The 21,256-nt window shown below is 35.6% G+C and overlaps 5 protein-coding genes across 6 annotated transcripts; 1 reads left to right on the top strand and 4 right to left on the bottom strand.

The window, feature by feature from the left end:
• The first annotated feature begins 6,540 nt into the window (after positions 1-6,540).
• LOC18008269 lies at positions 6,541-7,882 on the top strand. The gene is made up of 2 exons (XM_024150962.1): positions 6,541-6,848; positions 7,648-7,882. Exon 1 carries the CDS (start codon positions 6,562-6,564, stop codon positions 6,835-6,837), a length of 276 nt encoding a protein of 91 aa, XP_024006730.1. The 5' UTR covers positions 6,541-6,561; the 3' UTR covers positions 6,838-6,848; positions 7,648-7,882.
• A 68-nt stretch (positions 7,883-7,950) lies between these two features.
• On the bottom strand, positions 7,951-9,121 carry LOC18008262 (REF/SRPP-like protein At1g67360). The gene is made up of 3 exons (XM_006391226.2): positions 9,026-9,121; positions 8,701-8,939; positions 7,951-8,563 (listed from the first exon to the last, which is right to left on the bottom strand). The coding sequence occupies exons 2-3, from the start codon at positions 8,935-8,937 to the stop codon at positions 8,096-8,098; spliced, it is 705 nt and encodes a 234-aa protein (XP_006391288.1). The 5' UTR covers positions 8,938-8,939; positions 9,026-9,121; the 3' UTR covers positions 7,951-8,095.
• Positions 9,122-9,735: 614 nt separating this feature from the next.
• LOC18008586 (meiosis-specific protein ASY1) lies at positions 9,736-14,326 on the bottom strand. Its single transcript, XM_006391223.2, has 22 exons — positions 14,199-14,326; positions 14,015-14,071; positions 13,645-13,741; positions 13,488-13,556; positions 13,303-13,395; positions 13,031-13,151; positions 12,872-12,941; positions 12,732-12,773; positions 12,226-12,354; positions 12,031-12,144; positions 11,883-11,925; positions 11,764-11,799; positions 11,549-11,673; positions 11,461-11,473; positions 11,243-11,319; positions 11,055-11,156; positions 10,799-10,949; positions 10,635-10,711; positions 10,501-10,561; positions 10,270-10,415; positions 10,064-10,180; positions 9,736-9,954 (listed from the first exon to the last, which is right to left on the bottom strand). Exons 1-22 carry the CDS (start codon positions 14,199-14,201, stop codon positions 9,901-9,903), a joined length of 1,797 nt encoding a protein of 598 aa, XP_006391285.1. The 5' UTR covers positions 14,202-14,326; the 3' UTR covers positions 9,736-9,900.
• A 567-nt stretch (positions 14,327-14,893) lies between these two features.
• On the bottom strand, positions 14,894-18,154 carry LOC18008393 (ELMO domain-containing protein A). The gene is made up of 8 exons (XM_006391222.2): positions 17,971-18,154; positions 16,222-16,337; positions 15,942-16,126; positions 15,803-15,857; positions 15,605-15,725; positions 15,458-15,505; positions 15,271-15,365; positions 14,894-15,169 (listed from the first exon to the last, which is right to left on the bottom strand). Exons 1-8 carry the CDS (start codon positions 18,080-18,082, stop codon positions 15,071-15,073), a joined length of 831 nt encoding a protein of 276 aa, XP_006391284.1. The 5' UTR covers positions 18,083-18,154; the 3' UTR covers positions 14,894-15,070.
• Positions 18,155-18,875: 721 nt separating this feature from the next.
• LOC18008792 (probable arabinosyltransferase ARAD1) lies at positions 18,876-21,253 on the bottom strand. Of its 2 annotated transcripts, none has more exons than XM_006391221.2 (3): positions 20,648-21,247; positions 19,969-20,370; positions 18,876-19,624 (listed from the first exon to the last, which is right to left on the bottom strand). In XM_006391221.2, the coding sequence occupies exons 1-3, from the start codon at positions 21,125-21,127 to the stop codon at positions 19,208-19,210; spliced, it is 1,299 nt and encodes a 432-aa protein (XP_006391283.1). In that variant the 5' UTR covers positions 21,128-21,247; the 3' UTR covers positions 18,876-19,207. The 2 variants fall into 2 exon arrangements, with proteins under 2 accessions (XP_006391283.1, XP_024007848.1); XM_024152080.1 differs by having other exon boundaries at positions 19,075-19,581; positions 20,648-21,253.
• Between the last annotated feature and the right edge of the window lie 3 nt (positions 21,254-21,256).

Below are 21,256 nucleotides of genomic sequence, written 5' to 3'. Positions count from 1 at the left end.
AGGTAATAATTAGCTGACCAATCAGCATCCGAATACATTCGGTAAGCCTCAAAACAAGAAGGCGAGACCAAAATCATGACACTTTTGAAAAACGAAGCACTGAAAATAGAGAAAGAAGTTCTGTCATTAAGACGAAGATTGAGGTATCCGAAGAAGTTTTTTGAAATAACATGGCATCTGATGGGGTTTTAACAACCTAACATTAACCAAAAATATAATAATTAGCAGACCAAGCAGCATCCGAATACATTCGGTAAGCCTCAAAACAAAGAGAGACCACAATCACTTTGCTTCTTGTGGGATCTTCCAGCTTTGATTTCTACATCTATTATTAAAAAAGTAAAAGCTATATGCTTATAAGAATGTCCAAATATGATTTAAAAATTCAATTTTATTGGTCCACATCAATATTTAAAATTAAAAAATTTTCCAAAATTTAAAATTTATATGGTTAACAAAAAATATATTTATAGAAAAATAAAATCGTAGCTATATACCTCTAAGAACATCCACATAAGATTTAAATGGTTAATTTTATTAGTGTACATCAATAACTAAAATTAAAAAGTTCTAAATTATTAAATTACATTGTTAATACAAAACAATATAGGAAAAATTGTTAATTAAAATTATTCTATTATTAATAATAGTTAAAGCTATATTGTTTTCAAGGCATTCATATCAGTATTTAAAAATTAAATTTTATTTGTGTATATCAAAACTTTAATTTTTTTAAAAAAAATTCTAAATCTATTAAGAAAAAAATTAAAGAATAAAGAAATCTCTATTAATTAAAAAAATAACATGATATTAAAATCTTCATTATTAATGTTTAAGTTATAAATTTATATTATTATCTATAAAAATATATGCTACTTATACAAGTTTAGATTACTTGATTTTAAGGTTTTCACGTAGAAATTTAAATAACTAATAATTATAATTTATATTAATTAAATTTTTTTTACATATGCAAAACATATTTCCACATAATCTCATGTAATATATTATGCGAAAATGCTCGAAAAAAATACATCTTGTATATTCGACTTGGAATTGCAATGATTAATGTAGAAGTTTTGAGTTGTTCAATTTGTTATTTCATTTTTCTAGGTCTCTATGTATTAAATTGTACCAGCTTTGCCTACTTAATTATAATTACAAGAAATAAGAATGAATATGATGAAACTGAATATAATAGAAATAAGAATGAATATGATGAAACTGAATATAATCATACAAAAAGAATTAAAATAAATAAATATGATATATTTGTTGAAAAAACAGATATAACAAGAATAAAAATGAACATAATGAAAAAAAATTATTCTTAATAGAAGAGATGACGTATAATCATTGAAACAATTTTCAAACGTTTACATAACAAATTGACAATAATAAATTTAATTCACAAATTTTGTTTGATTTTATTTATTTTATATTCAACTATTATTTTGGTTTCAAATTTAAAATTGTTATTAATCTCAAAGCAAATATTTTATTTATTAGTTTGTTGTTTAAATTAATATAACAAAATAAAAAAATTGTATCAGTTAAACAAGAGAAGAAAAAAGATTAAATTTTAAATTTTATTATTTTTTATTGTTTTTAAAGAACACATATATAATTGGAAGAAAAGTGAAAATGATGAAAAAAATTATCTTCATGATTTAAAGAAGTGAATGTATAATATTTTATCATCATGTCAATACTATGTTTAAAAAGTATCATTGATTAATTTGTAAATTTTTTAGTTGATTTGAGTATATTAACTTATAAATGTTCGACCAATTAATACATTTTTGAAATATGACATACTGTATATAGATTTAAAACAAAATCGTTAAAACCTCTAAATTTACATAATAATTAACATCATAATATTTTTAATATACTATTAAATCAATAATATATAAAATTATATCTTAATAAATATAATTGATTGCATATAATTTTTATCAACAAAATACCTACGCATAGCGTAGACGCAAAATCTAGTATAGGACAAAAATTGAAGAGCATTGTCCCCTTAGTATTTTTTTAAGTTTTGGCAATTTTGGACAAAAATAACCTTTTTAAATACTTTTAATTTCAAAATAAATATTTATATATAGTTATTAATTCCGAAAATTCCAAAAAAGGAAAGAATATTATTTTAAAATATCATTTTAGGAAATACATATATTTAAAATTTATTTATAAATATGTTCTAGAAAACGTGTTCTACAATCTAGTGTTTTATAGAATTCGTTTTTTACTATTTGGTATAAGATCAACCGAGTCTAGAATTTGTTTTCTACTATTTTGTATAAGATCAATCGAGTCTAGAATTGATGTTCTATCATTTGTTTTGTTTTCTAGATCTCTTTATAGAATACGTTATCTAGAACTTGTACTATATTCTACATATTCTAGAATATGTATTCTATAATTCGTTATATATTCTACATTTTCTATAATTTAACTTCGACTGGTTTGTCTTCATTCTAGTGAATATAGAATCCGTATTCTAACAAACGATTAACAAAATCAGAGAAAATCTAGGATCAGATTTTATCCAACAAAAAATAAATTTGAAATATTTCATTTTCCTTTTTTTTTGTTTCACGTTTTTAACATATTTGTGAAGTTTTTTTTTTGTTTCTTCTTCTCTTTGACGACAATTTAACGATTTTCTTGGAAGTTCTACTTTGATTTTCTGTTCTGGTTATTCAATTATGGTGCATATCTTAAAATTAGTATAATTTTTGGCAAATTCATGGCAAAAGTCACACAATATATTCTGATCAAAGTCACGACCTTTGTTACATAGTTTCATTTTATGACAAGAGAACACAGTAACTTGATTCGATGGTATCATATCTGAAACAAAACGTACTAGTTCATGGATCATACTTGTCAAGCTCGTAAAACTCAAAGTTCTTGTACTTCTGCGAGATTATCTCCGCTTGGACTTTTCTTGCAATATTTGTCGCACACCGACAAGGATCAGAACAGAAGTGCCTGCAAATCCTCTGAATGCTGTCAAGTGGGTGATCTGTTCGACCACAGCTGGACCAGCAGCTAGAACGACCAGAAATGCAGAACTAAGAAACGATATTCCACCAAGGACCTGAAATTGCCATCAGAGCCAGGGAATTTCAGTAGTAGATTGATGATAACCAAAATGGAATATATTGAAGGAATTGAGGGAGAAAGAGAAAGCAAGGAGGATCTTATGGTTTTGATGAAGAGAGCAGTGCTTTTACCAGGTCTGACTAGAGGGATCAATGCACTTTGGCGTTTAATTGTTCGCTTACATCGTCTATTTTTTTTAGAATATTTGTTTATTTTAATTTTTTAAATTTTTTTTAATTTTTTTTTTTAAATATTAATATGAGAAAATTCGTTTTTTAGGGCTAAAAGAGAATTACAATTAACATAAGTATTAAAGGGACAAGTACCTCAATTTTCTGTCTTAAATTTCTAATTTTCCCTTTTTTTTATGGGTTATCAAAATGATATTAGTATTAGCACTAACACCCAAAATGGAAATATTTAAGTCCACTTGAAACAGATGAGCCTGCGACACAAATGAAGCCCATTTGGAATGAGAAGAAGACAAGACATGCAACAGCAATAACGGTGAAAGACAAAATGGAAAAGAGGTCGGGTACAGAAAAGAAGCAGGCTGGAAATAGATTTGAGACGCTCGAGGATATCAATTATGAGCTTTAAAAGGCCACATGTCCAAAGTCTAGAGTCTTCTAATGGTTGTATAAATAAAACCCTAGTTGTAATCTTGAGAACTAAGTTTTATGGAAATGAGTTTTTGATCAAAGGTGTTTACATATTTCCTCTGTTTTGTCTTTTGAAAGTGATGATAGAAATTTCAAAACAAAGATAGATTTTGCTCAAAAGAGAGCTTTATTGAAAGAAATTGAAAAATGTAAAATAGAAGTAGCTCATAGAACTTTATTAAATGCAAGAAAGTAAATGAAATGAAGAAGCTTTAAAGTTGTCACCAAGAATTCAATAACATTTGATCGATATATTGAAATGAAAAAAGAGGAGAGTTGATGACCCAACTCTCAAAAGTTGTTATAAAGATGTTCATAACAATATATATATATATATATATATATATATATATATATATATATATATATATATATGATCAATCGAAACTAGTTTGCTAATTCTAGTTACATGAGTTTGAGAATGTCTATTGGATCTTAAGATTGGATTTGTGTTGAACTTTGGTGTATGCTTCAATACTTCCCCGCAAAATTAGCGTAGGATACGAAGCTAAGTTTGGAACCTGATATTGAGATGAGCTGACTTAGTAGAAGCATGAGTTGATGAAGGATCACATGAAGATGTAAACAAACTTCTCAATTTGCCATGGAGATGTAAAACAATTGACTTCATAACCTAATGAGACATGTGGCCTATACTTGGAGATCTGTCATGACTCACTCAGAGGTATCTTTGTACTTGGATAGTTTAGTATAGTCCCTTAGAAGTATATTTTGACCATTCTTTCTCACAAATTTTGGGTTTTCTGTATCCATCACATAACAAACAAAAGACTTCACCCATAACCAATAAAAAACTCTATAACACTCTACTTCCCATTCATTTGCCAATAACAATATGCCTTTTTCTGTGGCATTTCCAAAAGCACTTTGTGTGCACTAAGCAAAACCAGAAACTTGCATCCACAAAGCTATCTGTAGCAAACCCAAACCTAGTTATTCCATTATATCATCTTGAACTAGCTAGCAAAATCAGCAAATGATTTATCAACCATCTATTCCATTTTGTTCTGTCTCAAATAAAAAAGGGCTTGTTACCGTAATATAAAAGGAAGAAGGTTGAGAAACATGTCTTCTTGACTTGAGGCTAGAAACGAGAATCCCATAAATAGATTGAAGCTCTGATACCATGATAGCAATTTCAAAACAAAGATAGATTTTGCTCAAATGAGCTTTATTGAAAGAGATTGAGATGTAAAATAGAAGTAGCTCATAGAGCTTTATTAAATGCAAGAAAGTAAATGAAATGAAGAAGCTTTAAAGTTGTCACCAAAAACTCAAATTGAAATGAAAAGGAAGAGAGTTGTTGACCCAACTTATTCATAAAAACATATATCCAATATATATATATATATATATATGAATCAAACTAGTTTGTTAACCCTATTTACATGAGTTTGAGAATGTCCATTGGGTCTTAAGGTTGGGTTTGTGTTGGACTTTGATGTATGCTTCAATACCAAAACGGAAATGTTCAAGCCCATTTGAAAAAAACACCTCAATATTCGAGAATTATTTTTGCAAATTCCAGAATCAAGCTTAGGCCACGAGCCACTCTTACATAGCCACCTTCGCCAATGCCTTCTCCACCAGATTCTTGAAACTCCCAATATAGCTGACCCGTAACTTCGATTCTTCCAGATGCAACAAGAAGCATCGTGTGATAAGCACGATTTTTGGGGTCCAATGCATCAATTGCAGCGAGATTATCAGCAGTAGGCTAAAAAATTTGCTTCTCTTATAAGTATTGATAACTGTCAGACAGTTCAATCGATGCTGCAACGAGATGTTTTCGCAGGTAACAGTCCATTTCCCTTTCAAAACGGTTTACAAATCCAACATCATCCTCAACTTCATGGATAATCAGGTTCTCGATCCTGTATCTCTTAGGTTCTTCTTCACTTTCTTTCTGAACATATCATTTTATGCATCTCGTTTCAATATTATATGTGACTGGCCAGACAGTTTTCAACACGGTATTGCGCTTAACCAAGACTTTTTTAGTGTCGATAAGATGATTTATTGCATAAATTTTGCCTAGAAAATTTCAATTTATTTTTTTCAAAACCTTTTGGATGGAGAAAACTTTGTTATACGTCAATTTTCCAGCCAGTTTGAGCTAACATTCAAGTTTTCGAACAAGGGCTATCACCCAATACACATCTCTTTTCTGGTCTGCACATTGCTTAAGTATTGCTTCAGTTCTTCTTAAGTATTGCTTCAGTTCTTCTTCTCCAACATTTTTAATATAGTTTTCTTTAGTATTGCTTCGTTTTGCTCACAGCGTTTCGTAAAGAGAAATACGCACCGTGTGGCGTTTCTAGGAAATAAAAACATTCTCGTTTCCTCATTTCTAAGTATCAAAACAACACGCAGTTTCTGTTTCTATTAGATTTTTTGTTTTCTTCTTCATCACTTGCACAAGGCCTTCGTTCATTCAAAAACTCTCCAACCATCCCAAAGCAATCTTCCTGGTTTCGTATCTAAACGTAAGTATTCCTTTTATTTCAAAGGGTTTTGTGTCGATCGTTATGTGTATCATTTTAGGAGGAATCAATTAAAGAGATTGATGCACCCTAATTGTTGTTGATACTTAACCTAGATCTAGATTGAGAACCGGATTTGACTGCGATGGTTTAGGTCACAGAATCCAATCTATGGAATCGATGGATCAAATTTTGATAAAAAACCCTAATTTTGAAATCAATTCTTTGAGAAGTGTGTGTTTTTGTTTTCAGTTGCAGTGAATTTGGGGGGAACGGAGATGGGTTTCATAATGGAATTCGCGGAGAATTTGGTGCTAAGGTTAATGGAGGATCCAGAGGTGAGAGACAGGAAAGCGAGGGAGCACATATACGAGATGCACGAGAGGTGCAAGAAGATCAAGGAGATGTGGGCATTACCTATTCGTCCTTATGGTTTCTGGACATTTGAGCGACACAACGCTCAGCTTCGTTGGGATCCTCAGATTAGTCAGGTGGCTGGTCGGAGAGATCCTTATGATGATCTCCTTGAGGACCACTCTTCATCTTCAAAATAATCAAAACAGTGGTGAGTTTCCCTTTTGGTTATGAATCCGTAGATGCATTTGTCTAATTCAGTAGTTGAATTTGCGTTGGTCGATTACATGGTTTAACTTTTTGGGTTTGATGAAATGGTGTTGAACTAATTAGTGTTTGCACTTTGAGTTTAAATTTATGGTCTAACCTATGTTGATTTGTGGTGGCTGACTCTGCCATTGTTAAGATATTCTTGGTTCACTCACATAGTGGTGTGCTATATGTGGAGTTTTTAGTGTTCAAGTTAAGAAACTATATGTGCTTTAACTTTTTGGGTTTGATGAAATGGTGTTGAACTATTAGTGTTTGCACTTTGAGTTCAAATTTATGGTCTAACCTATGTTGATTTGTGGTGGCTGGCTCTGCCATTGTTAAGATTTTCTGTTCGGTAGAATATTCTTGGTTCACTTACATAGTGGTGTGCTATATGAACTGTTAGTATTCAAGTTAAGCAACTATATGTGCTTTAACTTTTTGGGTTGGAAGAAATTATGTGAACCATTAGTGTTTGCACTTGAGTTCTAAGCTATGTTGATTTGTTGTGGTTAGCTCTGATATTTGTAAATATTTTCTTTTTTAGCATATTCTTGGTTCACTCACATAGTGGTGTAGAGCGAAGTGTATTGTTCATCTGAGGAGTTTTCTACATCTCTTCTCCTGATCAATATATTCTGCAGTTTTTCTTCCTACTTGTTTACAGTTTCAGCTTCATAATTCTTTTCTTAAAGCATAGCTGCCTGTTAGCAAAAGTAAACTCAATTTCTGAATCGTCTTTCTTTGTCTTGTTGTAGAACGAAGATGTGGAGTGATGCTGTCTGGATGGATGCATATGTCTGCACTCAAGCTATTTTCCCGGAATTGTATTCCCTTTGTTTCTATTTGTAATTCAGGTTTATGGAAGCTTGCTTGAACAAACTCAAATAATATCGAATGAGAGAAATACTCATTGGTTCTTAGTAAAGTTGTTTTGTTTTTCCATCATATGGATACACTTGATGAAATGTGATAAATTTTTCGTGTTTCCTAGAGGTTTTTGTTACTCAAGTGTTTCCTAGAGGTTTTTGTTACTCAATATATCTCTCCTGGTTGAAAAAGATAGAAAACACACAACATCACATTTTCACACAACCAAGAAACGAAAACACTTATGGTCCACGTACTAAGAACGGTACAAGAAAATAAAAAAGAGGGCCTAAGATCATTTACCAAACCCCAACAATCCAAACGCAAACAAACGTTTTAATCTGAATCCGAATCAGACGATGATTTATTCCCATCAGTGGTAGTAGTAGTAGCATCTTCTTTCTTTCCTGCAGCGTCTTCCTTTTCATAAGCCTTAACAATGTCATCAACAGGAACCAAAGGAAAATAACCAACCACAGGGTAACCCATCTGGGTCATATCCGTCACCAAATCGTTATACATTCCGGAGAAGTGAGCAGCCACGGGCAAAGCTTTGCCTCCCACTGCATGGATTGGTTTGTACTGGTTGAGTTTAGCCCAGGCTTTGACTGAGTTGGTCACAAGGAAACACTTGTACTCGGTTGCAGCATAGTTAAAGGCAGCTTTAGGACCACCGGTACGAGCCTCTTTCACAAACCCTTGAGCCTTCTCTGTTGCCTTGCTCATCAACACACTCGCTTGAGTTACCACTTGCTTAGCCATTGGAGGAGCATGCTTATCAAACTTGACCGAAACTTCACCGACCTTTTAGAGTAAATAAAGTAAGAACAAAAATCAGATCTACCCCAGAGAAAAAAAAAAATCTTAAATTCGATTAGACTATTTCTCAATTTGGTTGAAACGATCAAGAACATGGAAGAGAGAAGTGAAATTAGGGTTACCTTGTGATCGAGAAAGACGAGGAGAGTATCTGGAACATCCTTGAATTTGTTGTAGACAGGGGTAACGACGGCGGTGACGGCTCCTTCTACTTTACCGACGGCGGATTTAAGAGGACCGGAGTTTTGCTTAGCGTAATCGTAGAGACTCGTGAAGCTAACGAGAACGTGGATCGCTGCGATTCTCACGAAACCTAGGTGTTTAAGCCCTAGCTCCTTGCTACTCGTCTCCGTCTCCATCTCTACAACAAATAAAAAATATGAGATTACTCTGAGATTCCTCACAGAAGAAGAAGGAAGAACAAAAAGTGAAGATAATCTTCTTGACCTAATTTTTTTTCTTCTTTGTATTGAGTTCTTCGCTTCTTGCCTGTCACTGGTGCTCTGTATGTTGTGTTAAAACAGCAAAGTATCTTCGCATCACGTTGAGGAGTGGTTAAAAACACGAAAGGGATGGACTCGTCCACGTGATCTAACGGTCGAGAATAGATCTGGAGGGGTGGGGCCTCGAAAAGAGAATCGTTTTCTTGAAAGGCGTGTCGTGTGTGGATGTTTCTGAGATGGTTTAGCTGTGGGCTCCGCGTGACGTCAACGTTCTAGGAGATTCTGGGACGAACACGTGGATACTTCCGATTCCATGAGAATCTAGTATACTCTTTAAGGTTTTGGATTAGTAGCTATATAGTTGTTCATTCTATATGTGAAGGAACCGAGCATTAGAGAAACAATGACGGGAAAACGACAAAAGGATTTATTTTACTAGGTTGTTTGTAAACTTGTGTAACTAATCCACTATAAGCGTTTAAACAGTATAATTACTTTTCCAACGTTGAATGCAAAATATTCTTATTCTCTTCCCAAAAGTCATAATCAAGATAGTAACAGTTTAAAAAAAGAAAACAAGCATGAAAAAAGTCTTTGCGAGATAAACGGAATGCAAATGTGGGAAATAAGCAACAAAGCAAGTGACCGTGTTCGATATGCATAATAGAGTAGCTAGATAATATCATAACCACTAAGAAACGCAATAATTCACATCCCCAAAGCCACAAAGATATAATACTTAAGCATGAAAATATCAAACTACAGTTTGAAGCGGAAATAAGTAATGTATCAGGAGAGTATAAAGATTATTGAGTTGTTAGATAATATCATAACCACCGAGGAAGTGGTTGGGCTTGTGGTGTCTTGATAGAGGAATCTTCAATTAACCTGAGATTTCAGGCGCTTCGAGTACTGCAGAATAGGCTCTCTCACCTGGTAAACAAAACAATCACAAGAACCAAAAAAAGCTTGTCAGTTTCAACATTTATATAACTCAAGTTGAAAAACATGAAAGAGTATTTGGTTTATAGTATTAAGAGACCATGCTGGTTTTCCTGCAACGTCGATCCTGTGAGGCTTGGCTACAGTTTGTGTCGGCGTCTTTGCATTTGTTACCAGCCACTCCGTTCACCGCAAAGCTCTCCCTCGAAGCCACAGGCTGAGCGACACAATTACCAAATTAGGACACACTTAATAAAAAGTCACAATATAGGATATGTCATTCACTGATGGTGATTTCTCATCAACCTGTGCCTTAATGCTAGTTGGAGTGTTATTAGCTTTGGAGATGGTCTGTTCGCTTATAACAGAGCTGTTGTGCTGAAACCCTGATCTTCCTTTAGTACGTGTGAAGTCTGATCCTATGGAGTGGATGCCTCCACACGTAGATACATCTGTTTGTGTCAAAAATAGGTTTTTGTGTGAAAAATTAGATCGATTAACACAGCTCAAAAATTGGGTGAAAGAAGGAGTTTGTACCTGCAGTTACAATGGCCTGTAGGTTGTTGGTCTTGTTTAGAGATTCGTTAACATCAACATCCTGTCAAAGGATTCAACATTAGAAAAGCTGTTCCAAGGGATTGTTTATCTTTCTAGTTTCTAAGTAAGATTACCATATCGTCTATGGCAAGAACCTTTCTGACTTCATTTAGCTTCTTCTCGGTTAGACTAGAATGAATTACACGCTTCCCTGTATATACACATTGCTCAATGACACAAGCTTATCATGACAAACAAAATTTACTATAAAAGGGTCTGAAAAACTGAGACAGCAAACCTAGCCTGCGGTTGCTAGAAGCTTCCACGTAGCCGTCTTGGGTCATCCTGTCTAATAATTTACGAACAGCGGCCTGGTTTGCTTCACCGTCCAGCATGTTGTGGAGCTTTGGAATGGTCACATATTTCATCGGAAGAGAATGGTACAGAGCCTAACAAAAAATTCATGAGCCAATGATGAATCTCAGGACAATCTTCATTTATCCATATCTGTTTTTCCTGTATTATAAAGAGAGTCTGAAGTCAGAGTCTCTCACTTTCATGTACATGTAGTCTTCAGGAGGTATAGGTTTCCCATCCTTTGGAGCAGTTTGACCATCAGCTTCATCTTTCACAAAGGTGAATTCGCTCCCAGGTGTCTGGTGATAGTTAAATTTAGTTGATAGCTAAAATAGATTATAAAAAAAAAGGAAATCAAATCAGTAGGATTGGATGAATTATATACCTTATCTCTGTTTTTAATGTACGTGTCCTTCCCCGTCTTCAAAAGAACACCTTCTTTCTCGAGCTGATCCATGATTTCTGAAAGAGGATGTGATCATTTAGTGGAAGATAGACTATGAAGTTAACAGTATATAGAACTTCAACAAACTGAAGATTTCATCATTGTATGATGCTTCCATGGTGAGTTTTCGTAGTGAATTTCATCAAGCTTTGATTTACCTTCAGATAGAACCTGAAATAATAAACACGAGTGGTTAGATTTTAGAAACGGCAGGAAACTAAATATGCAAGAGGAAAAACTCCTTACTACTGAGATATCTGGGAAGTTTGAAAGAACATCAGTGAGCTCCAAAGTATCAAGGTGACGGGAGTTGATCCAGTCCTTCACCCTTGCTAACTGCTGTTCATTTTCAGCCGGATCCTGTGTGTCATCTTGAAGCATTCCATAGATAGGTGAAGTTAGAAGAAGCTTTCTTATTCTGTGGAATCAAAATTTGCGCTAATATTTGTAAAATCGGTCACCTTCATCGACCTCCCCATCATCATCATCTTGTTTCTCTGTTAGATTATCAAATTTACTCATTTTAGTGAAAGCTTTACTAGAAAGGCATAGCAAACTAAGATTTGTAAATCATCATTACCTACTGCCGCTACAATGAATTGGTTTTCTTGTGTTTGACTGATCTGGAAACAACAATGAACATTACGGTTTAGGAACATCAGAGTGTAATGCAAGTAGGATGTAATGACCGAGTAAAAAGCAAATAGGCATATAAAGAATTTGTTAACCTCGCTATCTGAATCAGAAGGCTGGTCATCCTGTACAGAATCAGGTCCTGTACTCTTCCCATCATCTTGCATGTCATCATTTTCATCCTCACAAGGATCAAGCACGCTCTTTACCTGCACAGATCATCCACAATGAATTGACAGCACAAGACGAGCAATATGTCTAGTGGGTTGTATTTTCTTCAATCACGTTACCTTTAAAGTTAACACGAGATGCTTGCTATTAACATTCCCAACTTCCATTCTCAGTGGGTTCTTAGTCCATACATACTGAGCTTCTTCTTCTGTACAGCCTCTGAAGAAAGGTGGCTCGTAATCTGGTGGCTGCAAAAAGGTTCAAATAACAGTTATCAGTCTTTCTTCTGGACATCCAATTTTGGCAGAGTGGAGCAAAGCGAGATAAGATGAACAGCAATGACATTATTCTAAAATAAGATGAACAGCAATGACATTATTCCAAACGAAAGCCAAAAAAGCTAGAATGAGAACGCAACAAATTCAAAGCTACTTGTATGTTTCACAAGTGTGTAGAACTAATCAGTAAACTAGGAAATTCACAAGCACAAAATTTGAATGCTTATAAACAGAATATGTATATCTGCAAGTCAGGAATATAATATGAAAGAAGCTCTACTGAAGCTGCATTATCATAATAATAATATCACCAAGGTTCATAGAATCTAGGAAGGCTATAACCATACCGTCACATCATCGTAGTACAGAAGCTTCATCACTATGGTGCGCTGGATCAGAAGCAAAAAGAGTAAACACTGTAATCAGAAAGTTTGGAAACTGATGTAACTGGAATATACCCCTGAAGAGTAGTTACAATATTCATTACCTCATCTGGCATTTTGTCGAGAGTCCTCATCAACTGAACTAGTGTACGAACCATTTTGCAAGCTGAACTCCTGATTTCATGAAAAATTATAAAGCATGTTACAGAAGATACAACCAAATACACCTTAAAGTAGCAAAAAGAAATATCTCAACAGTGCACCTCATCTGATTTGGGGTAATGTCAGCAGTCGAGTTAAAAGTTCCTCCATGTTTCTTATTTCCAGTACGATTGATGTTCATCATCACTTCTTGGCTGTCAGTATCCGAATAGCTGAAAGAAACTGCAGTAACACAAGCTCTTTATCAAAACCGATAATGGATGTTTCATTTCCACATATATAAACTGGAAGATGTGAGGTATTAATTAATCAGACAATCCACCAGAAAACCACACTTTAATCAAGCTAATCAATCATCTCGCAAGAATCTTACAAGCATATTCTTCAATCATCGGACCATCTACTGTCTCACATATGCAGAACATGAGCGTCTTCAAGTATTTCCTCTGCAGCGCATCGTAGACACCTAGATTCCATCACGAGGAAAACAGTCATCAAAGATGAATGAGGATACAGTTAAATCAATCGTGGAATGTCAAATTCGTTAATGTAGAAAACCTTTCTCCATCCAGTCAATTAATCGCCGTGATTCAGCGTCCATAGGCATTAGCTTCTTAATCTTCATATCTGTTTCATAAGCATCCGTCAATAATTATTTCCTGTAGTTATACAAATTGAGCCAGAGATCTAGAAACTTCCAGATTAAGCGTCTTACCCAAAGCAGGAACCGATTTGTCGTTGAAATACTTCTCCGGGAAGAGCCCCCTGATGTAACTGATGTTGAAGATAGCAATACGGAGCAAATTCCTAGTCTATTTCAACAAAACGAAGACCAAAAACAAAGACGTCGAGTGACAAAGGACCACAAACTTCAGCTGTTTAAGACGGATTAACGAAGTGTTCACGATTCTTCAAAATTAAGCAACAAGTGACGGAAATCAGAATCGAGAGACGAAATCCATCTCTAGATGATAACGTAAAATAAACCCAGATCTATATCTAAAAAAAACAACCAGGAAGGAACGAGAAATTCCACTTCGCCATAAGATACATAAACGAAAGCTCGATGAAGGCGTTTTGTTTACCAGAAGAAGCGAGTCCTGCTCGGTAATCTCAGCTTCCTTCAGCTTCTGAGCGACTACCTAAAGGAGAAGAGAAAAAAAAGCGAACACGAAATCAGATTGCGAGAACTGGAACGGAGCAAAAACTCGCCAGGCTAAGAGAAGAAGACGGAGAGGAGAAATTGATGATCGGCGTCTTTTTGCTCACCATTTTTGCAGAGGTAGGAAAACGATGAACGTGATTCGTTTTTGCAGTATTCGCAGAGAGAAAAAGAGAGAAAGAGAGAAGAGAAAATTTCAAAAAAGAAAAAGAAATGGAAAATGGTAGTGTGAGAGTCTCTGTGGGAGCGAGTTTGAAAGTTTATAGAGAGAGTATGGGAGAGAGTATAGAACGGAGAAAGATATTTAGGGGTAACGTTGGTATTTGGTGAAAATAGTAGGGGTATTTTCGACCAATTACTACTAACGGCCTATAGGCAAGCATTACGAACAAGCGCTGCTCAAGTTCGTTGCGCTGAGTGGACCCTACTTTAGATTTCGAATTTTTTAATGCTTTTTTTGTCGGCCTATGCCTTTTTTTATAAATTTTTTTTTTGGGGAGTTACAAGAAAATCAAAAAAGAACCCTTACATTCGTGTAACATTTATCTGTATTATTACTGTAAATAAAAATAGTCTAGCGTGAGAACTGAGAAACAAAAAAAAACTTAAATCTTGATATGTGATGCAGTGAAGCTGCCATGTGAATAGTAAAATGTTTTTGTTTGAATCTGATAATTCGTTTACAAACATTAAAAGTTATCAATATGCATCGAAAGTTTAGCAAGTACCTAGATTCATATTATCATATATTTATAGTCTAGGGGTTGAAAATTCTATTTATTTGCCGAAAGCCCTAGGGGTTGAAAATTCAATGACAATATATTCGGATTATATCAGTTTATCTACATACAAATTGTTCACTCATCTCACGGGGTCGGATATTCCTGAAAAACAAAAATCGACCTATTGTGTATTTTTCTCCCTTGAAATTGTCTAAATCTAAAGTGACAACAAGAAATTGATTGGTAAACAATACTAATTAAGAGAGAAGAGAGAAAGAAGGCATATCCTCGATCCTGAAAACATCATCCATCATCAGCTCTCTCTCTAGCTGCCCTCTCGTACATCTTAGCACATCCTACAACATCCATTAACCATCATCATGATCATCACCATCACCATACAAACATATCATACATATTGTATATAAATCATAAGAAAAAAACATGATCGACTCACGTTGAATTCCATGTATGTTGCGTTCTTGTCAAGCCATTGCTTGTCCATTACGGCAAAGGCCACACAGTAAAGCAAATCAAATGCCCATTCATTTTCTGTATTTTCCAAAACATTTAGTCAAAAATCAAGTAAATCATAGAGCCATCAATCAAACTATATATAACAAACAGGTTTCACTATATTTTACCTGAAAGCATTTGTAAGAAAATCGACCGTACAAAAGTCCTAGGTTTTGCTGCACATTGTAGAAAAGAAAAAACCAGTTTTTGCTTCACCAAACTAATGCAAGATCATTAATGGAAAGTTAGTGAGTGAGTGAGTAAGGGACACTCACAGGCTTCAAGATCGAGCATTTGCATGATCATGAAGGTGATGTTGACGCCAGCTACAGCGAATGGATATTCCCAATCTGCTCTTTTGCCTCCTTGTTTCTTTAATAGACGCTGAAACGAAGTCTACACCGAGAATTTCACATAAGAATGTTACTAAATGTTCTGAGACTAGAAAAGTAATGAGAGTTAGTTATCTTTACCGAGAATGTCTTGGCAAAGAAGAGAAGATTCTCCAGTGATATGAATCCAGCTCCTCTAATAACAACATTCACATAAACCAAATTAAGCACTACTATTTCGCATGTTCTATTACGCTAGAGAGAGATAAAAGGGTTTAACCTGAAATCAGTGGATGGATCTTTTCCTTGCCATCCCATATCTTTCCATTGATTTGAGATCAAATCTTGAAGCTTTTCACCGGGATACGTTGCGGACCACAATGCTCTAAGTGCATCTTGATGGTCAGGCCGGGACGCATCAAAGCAATTCTTCATTCTCTTTCTAAGCCTCTTCAGTCTTTCTTCCTGAAAACAAAAAAAAAACAGTCTGATTCTGAAAAGAAATGCTTTCATTAAAAGCCATTATTTTTGGGAGCTGTTGTTTTCTATTTGTGTTATACCTGCAATGGTGTCAAGTTAGAACAGATTAGTTCATAAGGTCTCTTACGGATAAAGCACACACATGTTAGCCTCTTCTTGATTCTCCAACTAGGCGTGCCACCACAGCTCGCCTCATCTGTATCCGCATTGATCAGCACAACAAGAACACAAAATCAGCACCTAAGGAAGGTTCCATTAACTGCTCCGTTTTCTATAGTAAGCTTTTATAGAACAAATTACGTTCGACAATTACATGAAGAAATCTCATACTAAGTACTAACTTTAGAATTAATGTAGCTTGCATTGGAAGTTAGAACTAAAGCTTCAAAACACACTTGGTCAGGACTTAAAGAAGAACTTGGCTGATACTTGCTAGGCCCAATGGCCCATACATCTCGTTGAAATTAAGTTTTTGGTTCGGTTCCGAACTGGATAATCCAAATTTGGATTTTTCGGTTTAAGAATATGCTAGTTTGTTCGGTTTGGATTCGGTTTTTGAGAAAAATGCATAGAAGTCCTTCAACGGAAATAGAGATTGAACCGGTCTATGTTTTATTCATTTTGGTTATATGAAGGGGCCTCCGGGTTTAATTTGTTTCCGGTTCGATTTTACGGTTCTGGTTCGGTTTAGATTGGTTAAACTAGATTGCACTCTCATATAGTATCTCGTTATGGTGACAACTGACAAGTCACCTAACAATAGATAAATATAGATATAACACTAACCCCATTGCCATACAGAAACATTATGATTACCCTTTAAAATTGAGTACCACTCTACTCCAGTTTTAAAACTTGTCAACATATGCTCTGGAGGCTGATTTAGATATAAGGGGACCAAACCCAAAACAGTGAATATTTGTTTATCGTTTTTAAAGATAATAATAAAAAAGGTTCTTGAATTAATCCAAGAGTGTGTGATTGGTTTGACCTACTAACATAGATCTACTGAAGTTTGACTCACGTGGCAGACCGATTGAATCATTCACGGATCTCCCAAACCCGCCCGATTAAACTAAACCGGTACAATCCTATGCACCACCGATATGAATTATTCACATAGGGACCCACAAATAGGGCCCCAATCTTAGATTATGATTCAGACACGAAATGAAGCCGATGCTCCTTCTAATCCAGACACCTAATAATTATGCCAAGAACAGTCCCAAAAATATCACATTTTAAAAAATCATAATACTATTTGATACTACCATATAACAATTATAAAATTATAAAATACTAATTTCGTTGTAGATAGGTTTCTTTTGGTTATTACTCATCACACACGTTATTAGAGAAGTAGCTAGTCAAACATACTGTAGTTAGCCTTACTCTGCTACAGTTACCACTTACCAGCTTTGAGTGAATAAAAACGCATCACTGAAAATGACAGTTAATTTACACATTTTGTTTTTTTTTTGTTTTTAAGAGACAAACACAAACTTGGATCAATTGGAGCTGTGTGCAACATGCTAGACATTCACAAACTAAACTAATTTGGAAGATGAAAAAGAAATTGGAGATTTTTAATTTGGAAATTTATCATAAGATAGGAAGAAGAAAGAGCTATTAAACGGTGAAGAGAAATAGTGATGAGAATGACAAAATTTTCAGTTTTAGTTTCCGTTTCTTGAAAATGTAAAATTAGTTCATCGCATTGGATTGATCAAAATAAGGAAAATAATTTTTTAAAAACAAATACGGAAACTCCGATGATTTACGATTCCAGGTAGATTTTGGGATATTAGTAATAGAAAGAGATAACGTACCGGCAGAGGAGGAGGAGGAGGCTGAGACATCGGAGTGGGCGGCGCAAACGCCGGCGGAGGAGGGAGGTGAAAGATGACGTGTCCCGACGCAAGAAATTCTGACAACTCGCATCTTTTTTTTTTGTTAAAGATATTCTTTCCAGATTCCGGCTAGTTTTGACGGGGAGGACGTGCCTGTTACTACTCTCTTGCTCGTCAGCTTCGGCGACAGAGCCATATATATATAGAGAGATTGCGTTTAGTAGTTAGCAAAATGACGCATATACCCCTTTATCAGCAAACTCTATATACTCTAAAGTACTTGAAGAGACAATTATGTGACACTTCCAAAAACTTAATGTGCCATACAGACACGTTTTTCTTTTCTGATCCATTACTATTTAACCACTTTTGGGTGTGGTGTGATGTGATTAAGCTCTCTACCTTTTTAATCTCTGTCCCAACGAGATTATGGACCAAAGGGTAGGAATTTTTCGGTTCCAAGATAATGGTGTCAGATCTATAGTGTGTGTTAGAGCAATAGTTAGTTAGTTACAATACATTCAGAGATAAATTGATATCCGTAGAATCCATGAAAAAAGACTTGAGAAATTTGCGATAAACTTCTCCTGAAAATTTTGCCACTTGTAAGATGGTTCATGTTTCCAAAAATGGAATGCTTGACGAACGACACAGATTTTAAAAAGACGCTCAGAACTGAGAGATCTCGTGGTGTACGAGTCTCCTCGAATCATGATCATCATGATTAACAAGCTAGTGTCCTGTCTTCATATATTCTTACTTTCTTAGCATAGACTTACCATAAATAATCTGACAACATTTTGAAACAAGAAAATCCCATGATATAAAGACATTAATCTCTGTAGCAAAAGAAAAACGAAATAATATAGCAAATGGAAGCCGGAACACAAAAGAAGAAAGGAGAAGCAGCGCGATCCCTCGTTTCCATTACAAGTTTACAACAATTGTACTCATCTAAAACCTAAAGAGACATAAGGATCTGAATCTCAGAGAAATCATAACAGAAAAGGCCGAAACTTTGGATGCACCAAGAAAACTTTACGCGACTATCACAGTTTATATATAAAAAAATTGGTGTTTTAGAGTATATATTTGCCTATAAACGGATCATGAGACTCAAATGTAACGAAAGAATCAACTAATGTACAGTATTGGAAGGAGGAAAAAATGAAAAAGACTTAACCTTGAAATTTTTTTTGTCATTCTTCAATCTTCTTCAGAGCCACCAATCAGGGACTTTCAACCTCCGATTTCTATGTACAGCGAGCTTAACACTTGGGATCTTGTGTTTCACCTGTCTCCACAACATGTTTACTGCATCCTCTCTCTTAGGAGGGTACTGAAACTCGAAGTGATGAGATACATTCTTCAAGTTTTCCCACATTTGCAGCCATTTCTCCTTGGGAAACTGGCGGAGGTTGTTGAGGATGTATCCTGGTTCAAGCGCCTCTTTAATAGAGAAAAAAACTGAGAATTCTGAGTAGTCTATTTCATCTTCAAAGGGCAGCTCGATTCTGTCGCTTATGATGACGGGAATGCAGTGACTGACAATGGCATCAAATAGGCGGCATGAAGATGGAGTGTCTCCAGCTGGATGCAAACAGAATTTTGATGATCTCATTCCTTCCGTAGACTGGTAACAAGCAATAGAACACAATGAGAAGAATCACTATCATTGTTACAAGTTCAACATCAAATATCTTCCTCTATTCCTCTAAATCAGGTTACAAAATGAAGTGCAAGAACTAACCGATACAAGAACCAAAGATGGAAACCTCAAGTGTTGTTAAAGAGAACTCAGAAATCCTCACAAGCCAAATAGCTCCCCAAAACACTCGAACACCTAACACATGAATCAGGATCCTATCTATACTCACGTAGACTCTTTCTCTCTATCAGGCATTAATCTACATGAAACCTTGCCCTAGTGTAACATTCTGATATAGAGAGGCATAGTTACTACAGAAGAGAGCTTACCACTTTGATGTTTTGTGTCGTTGCCACACTTTTCTCATAGTGAACATCAGAGTTACCAGCAAGTAACTTCTCCAACCGGAGACGGATTTTACCTTCAGCTTTCCTGACTGTATTCCCACGGAAGTAAAGAAGTGTAGTGCGAGCCTCAAATGGATCCGGAGTATCAACACCACCATCCTCTGTGAAGGACTCAACAACATGTACATATGGTGAAACCACGTCTTTACCTAGACGTGCCATCTCTCTGGGGTAACGCCCAAAGTCCACAACAACGAGGATCGATGCGTTGACTTGTTGCCTGAGGAACCTGAAAGCATTAGGATGCGTCATCGGAATCACATGGTCTCTACCTCCTGAACGTTGCCAATACTTTGAATTCTCAAGATATTCCATTAACTCAACCTGACACACACAACAAAAGGAAATACCTTTAATCAATTGGACCAAAATCAAAGAGCTTTCGAATCCAATTCTTGAGTATTTTCCAATTCCCTGACCAGTAGATTCAATACTAACCAAATTGTGCAAATCGCTAATCTCTCTACATTCAAAGCAAGAACTGAATTCTGCAAATCGCGAAGCACAATAATGGATTCTTAGTTTCTAATTCTAATTCCCAAAATTCTGAAAATTGTCAACGAATTTGACATCAGAATTTCAAATTCCGATCGAATTTCACCTGTAATTGCCGGTCGAATTCCGTATCTGGATCCGTCATGTTCTTCCCGTGGGTATTGAAGCTCAGCGAAGAAAAGAAAGGAACGTAGAAGGCGTCCGCCAATTCCGGATCAAAAACCCTAAACGCCTCTTTCTCTTCCTCGCCGCCGCCGCCGCCGTGAAGGAGCGAGGCCATGAGCCAATACTCAACGCTGTGCTGTCGCTTGATCCCGGAAGTCTGAGGCCACGACGGGAGATTCTTGCCAGTGAGAGGCTCAACATCTGAGCTCTGAGGATCCATCATCGCCACGTTAAACTTCCGAGGGAGATCGTACATGAAGACACGGAGAGGCCGTCCGGTGATGCTACAGGGAGAGGCACGACGGGGTTGCGACTGAAGCTGAGAGAAGTAAGGTCTCGGATCGACGGTTCCCATGTAGATTGAGTAGGAAGCAATGAGGAAGACGAAGAAGACGATGATGCATATGGTTTTGACGTACATTTCTTTCTTCGTTTTCTGCGAGAGAGACAGAGAGAGAGAAAAAGTGGTGAGATTTGGATCCAACGGTCTCTCTCTATTTCTGTTTGCTGCTTGCTCGCAACGAGTTTTGACGAAACGTGTTGAGTCATA

Source organism: Eutrema salsugineum, unplaced genomic scaffold (genome assembly GCF_000478725.1).
Source record: "Eutrema salsugineum unplaced genomic scaffold, Eutsalg1_0 scaffold_9, whole genome shotgun sequence".
NCBI classification, from domain to species: Eukaryota; Viridiplantae; Streptophyta; class Magnoliopsida; order Brassicales; family Brassicaceae; genus Eutrema; species Eutrema salsugineum.
This window is presented reverse-complemented; position numbering and strand designations above follow the sequence as displayed.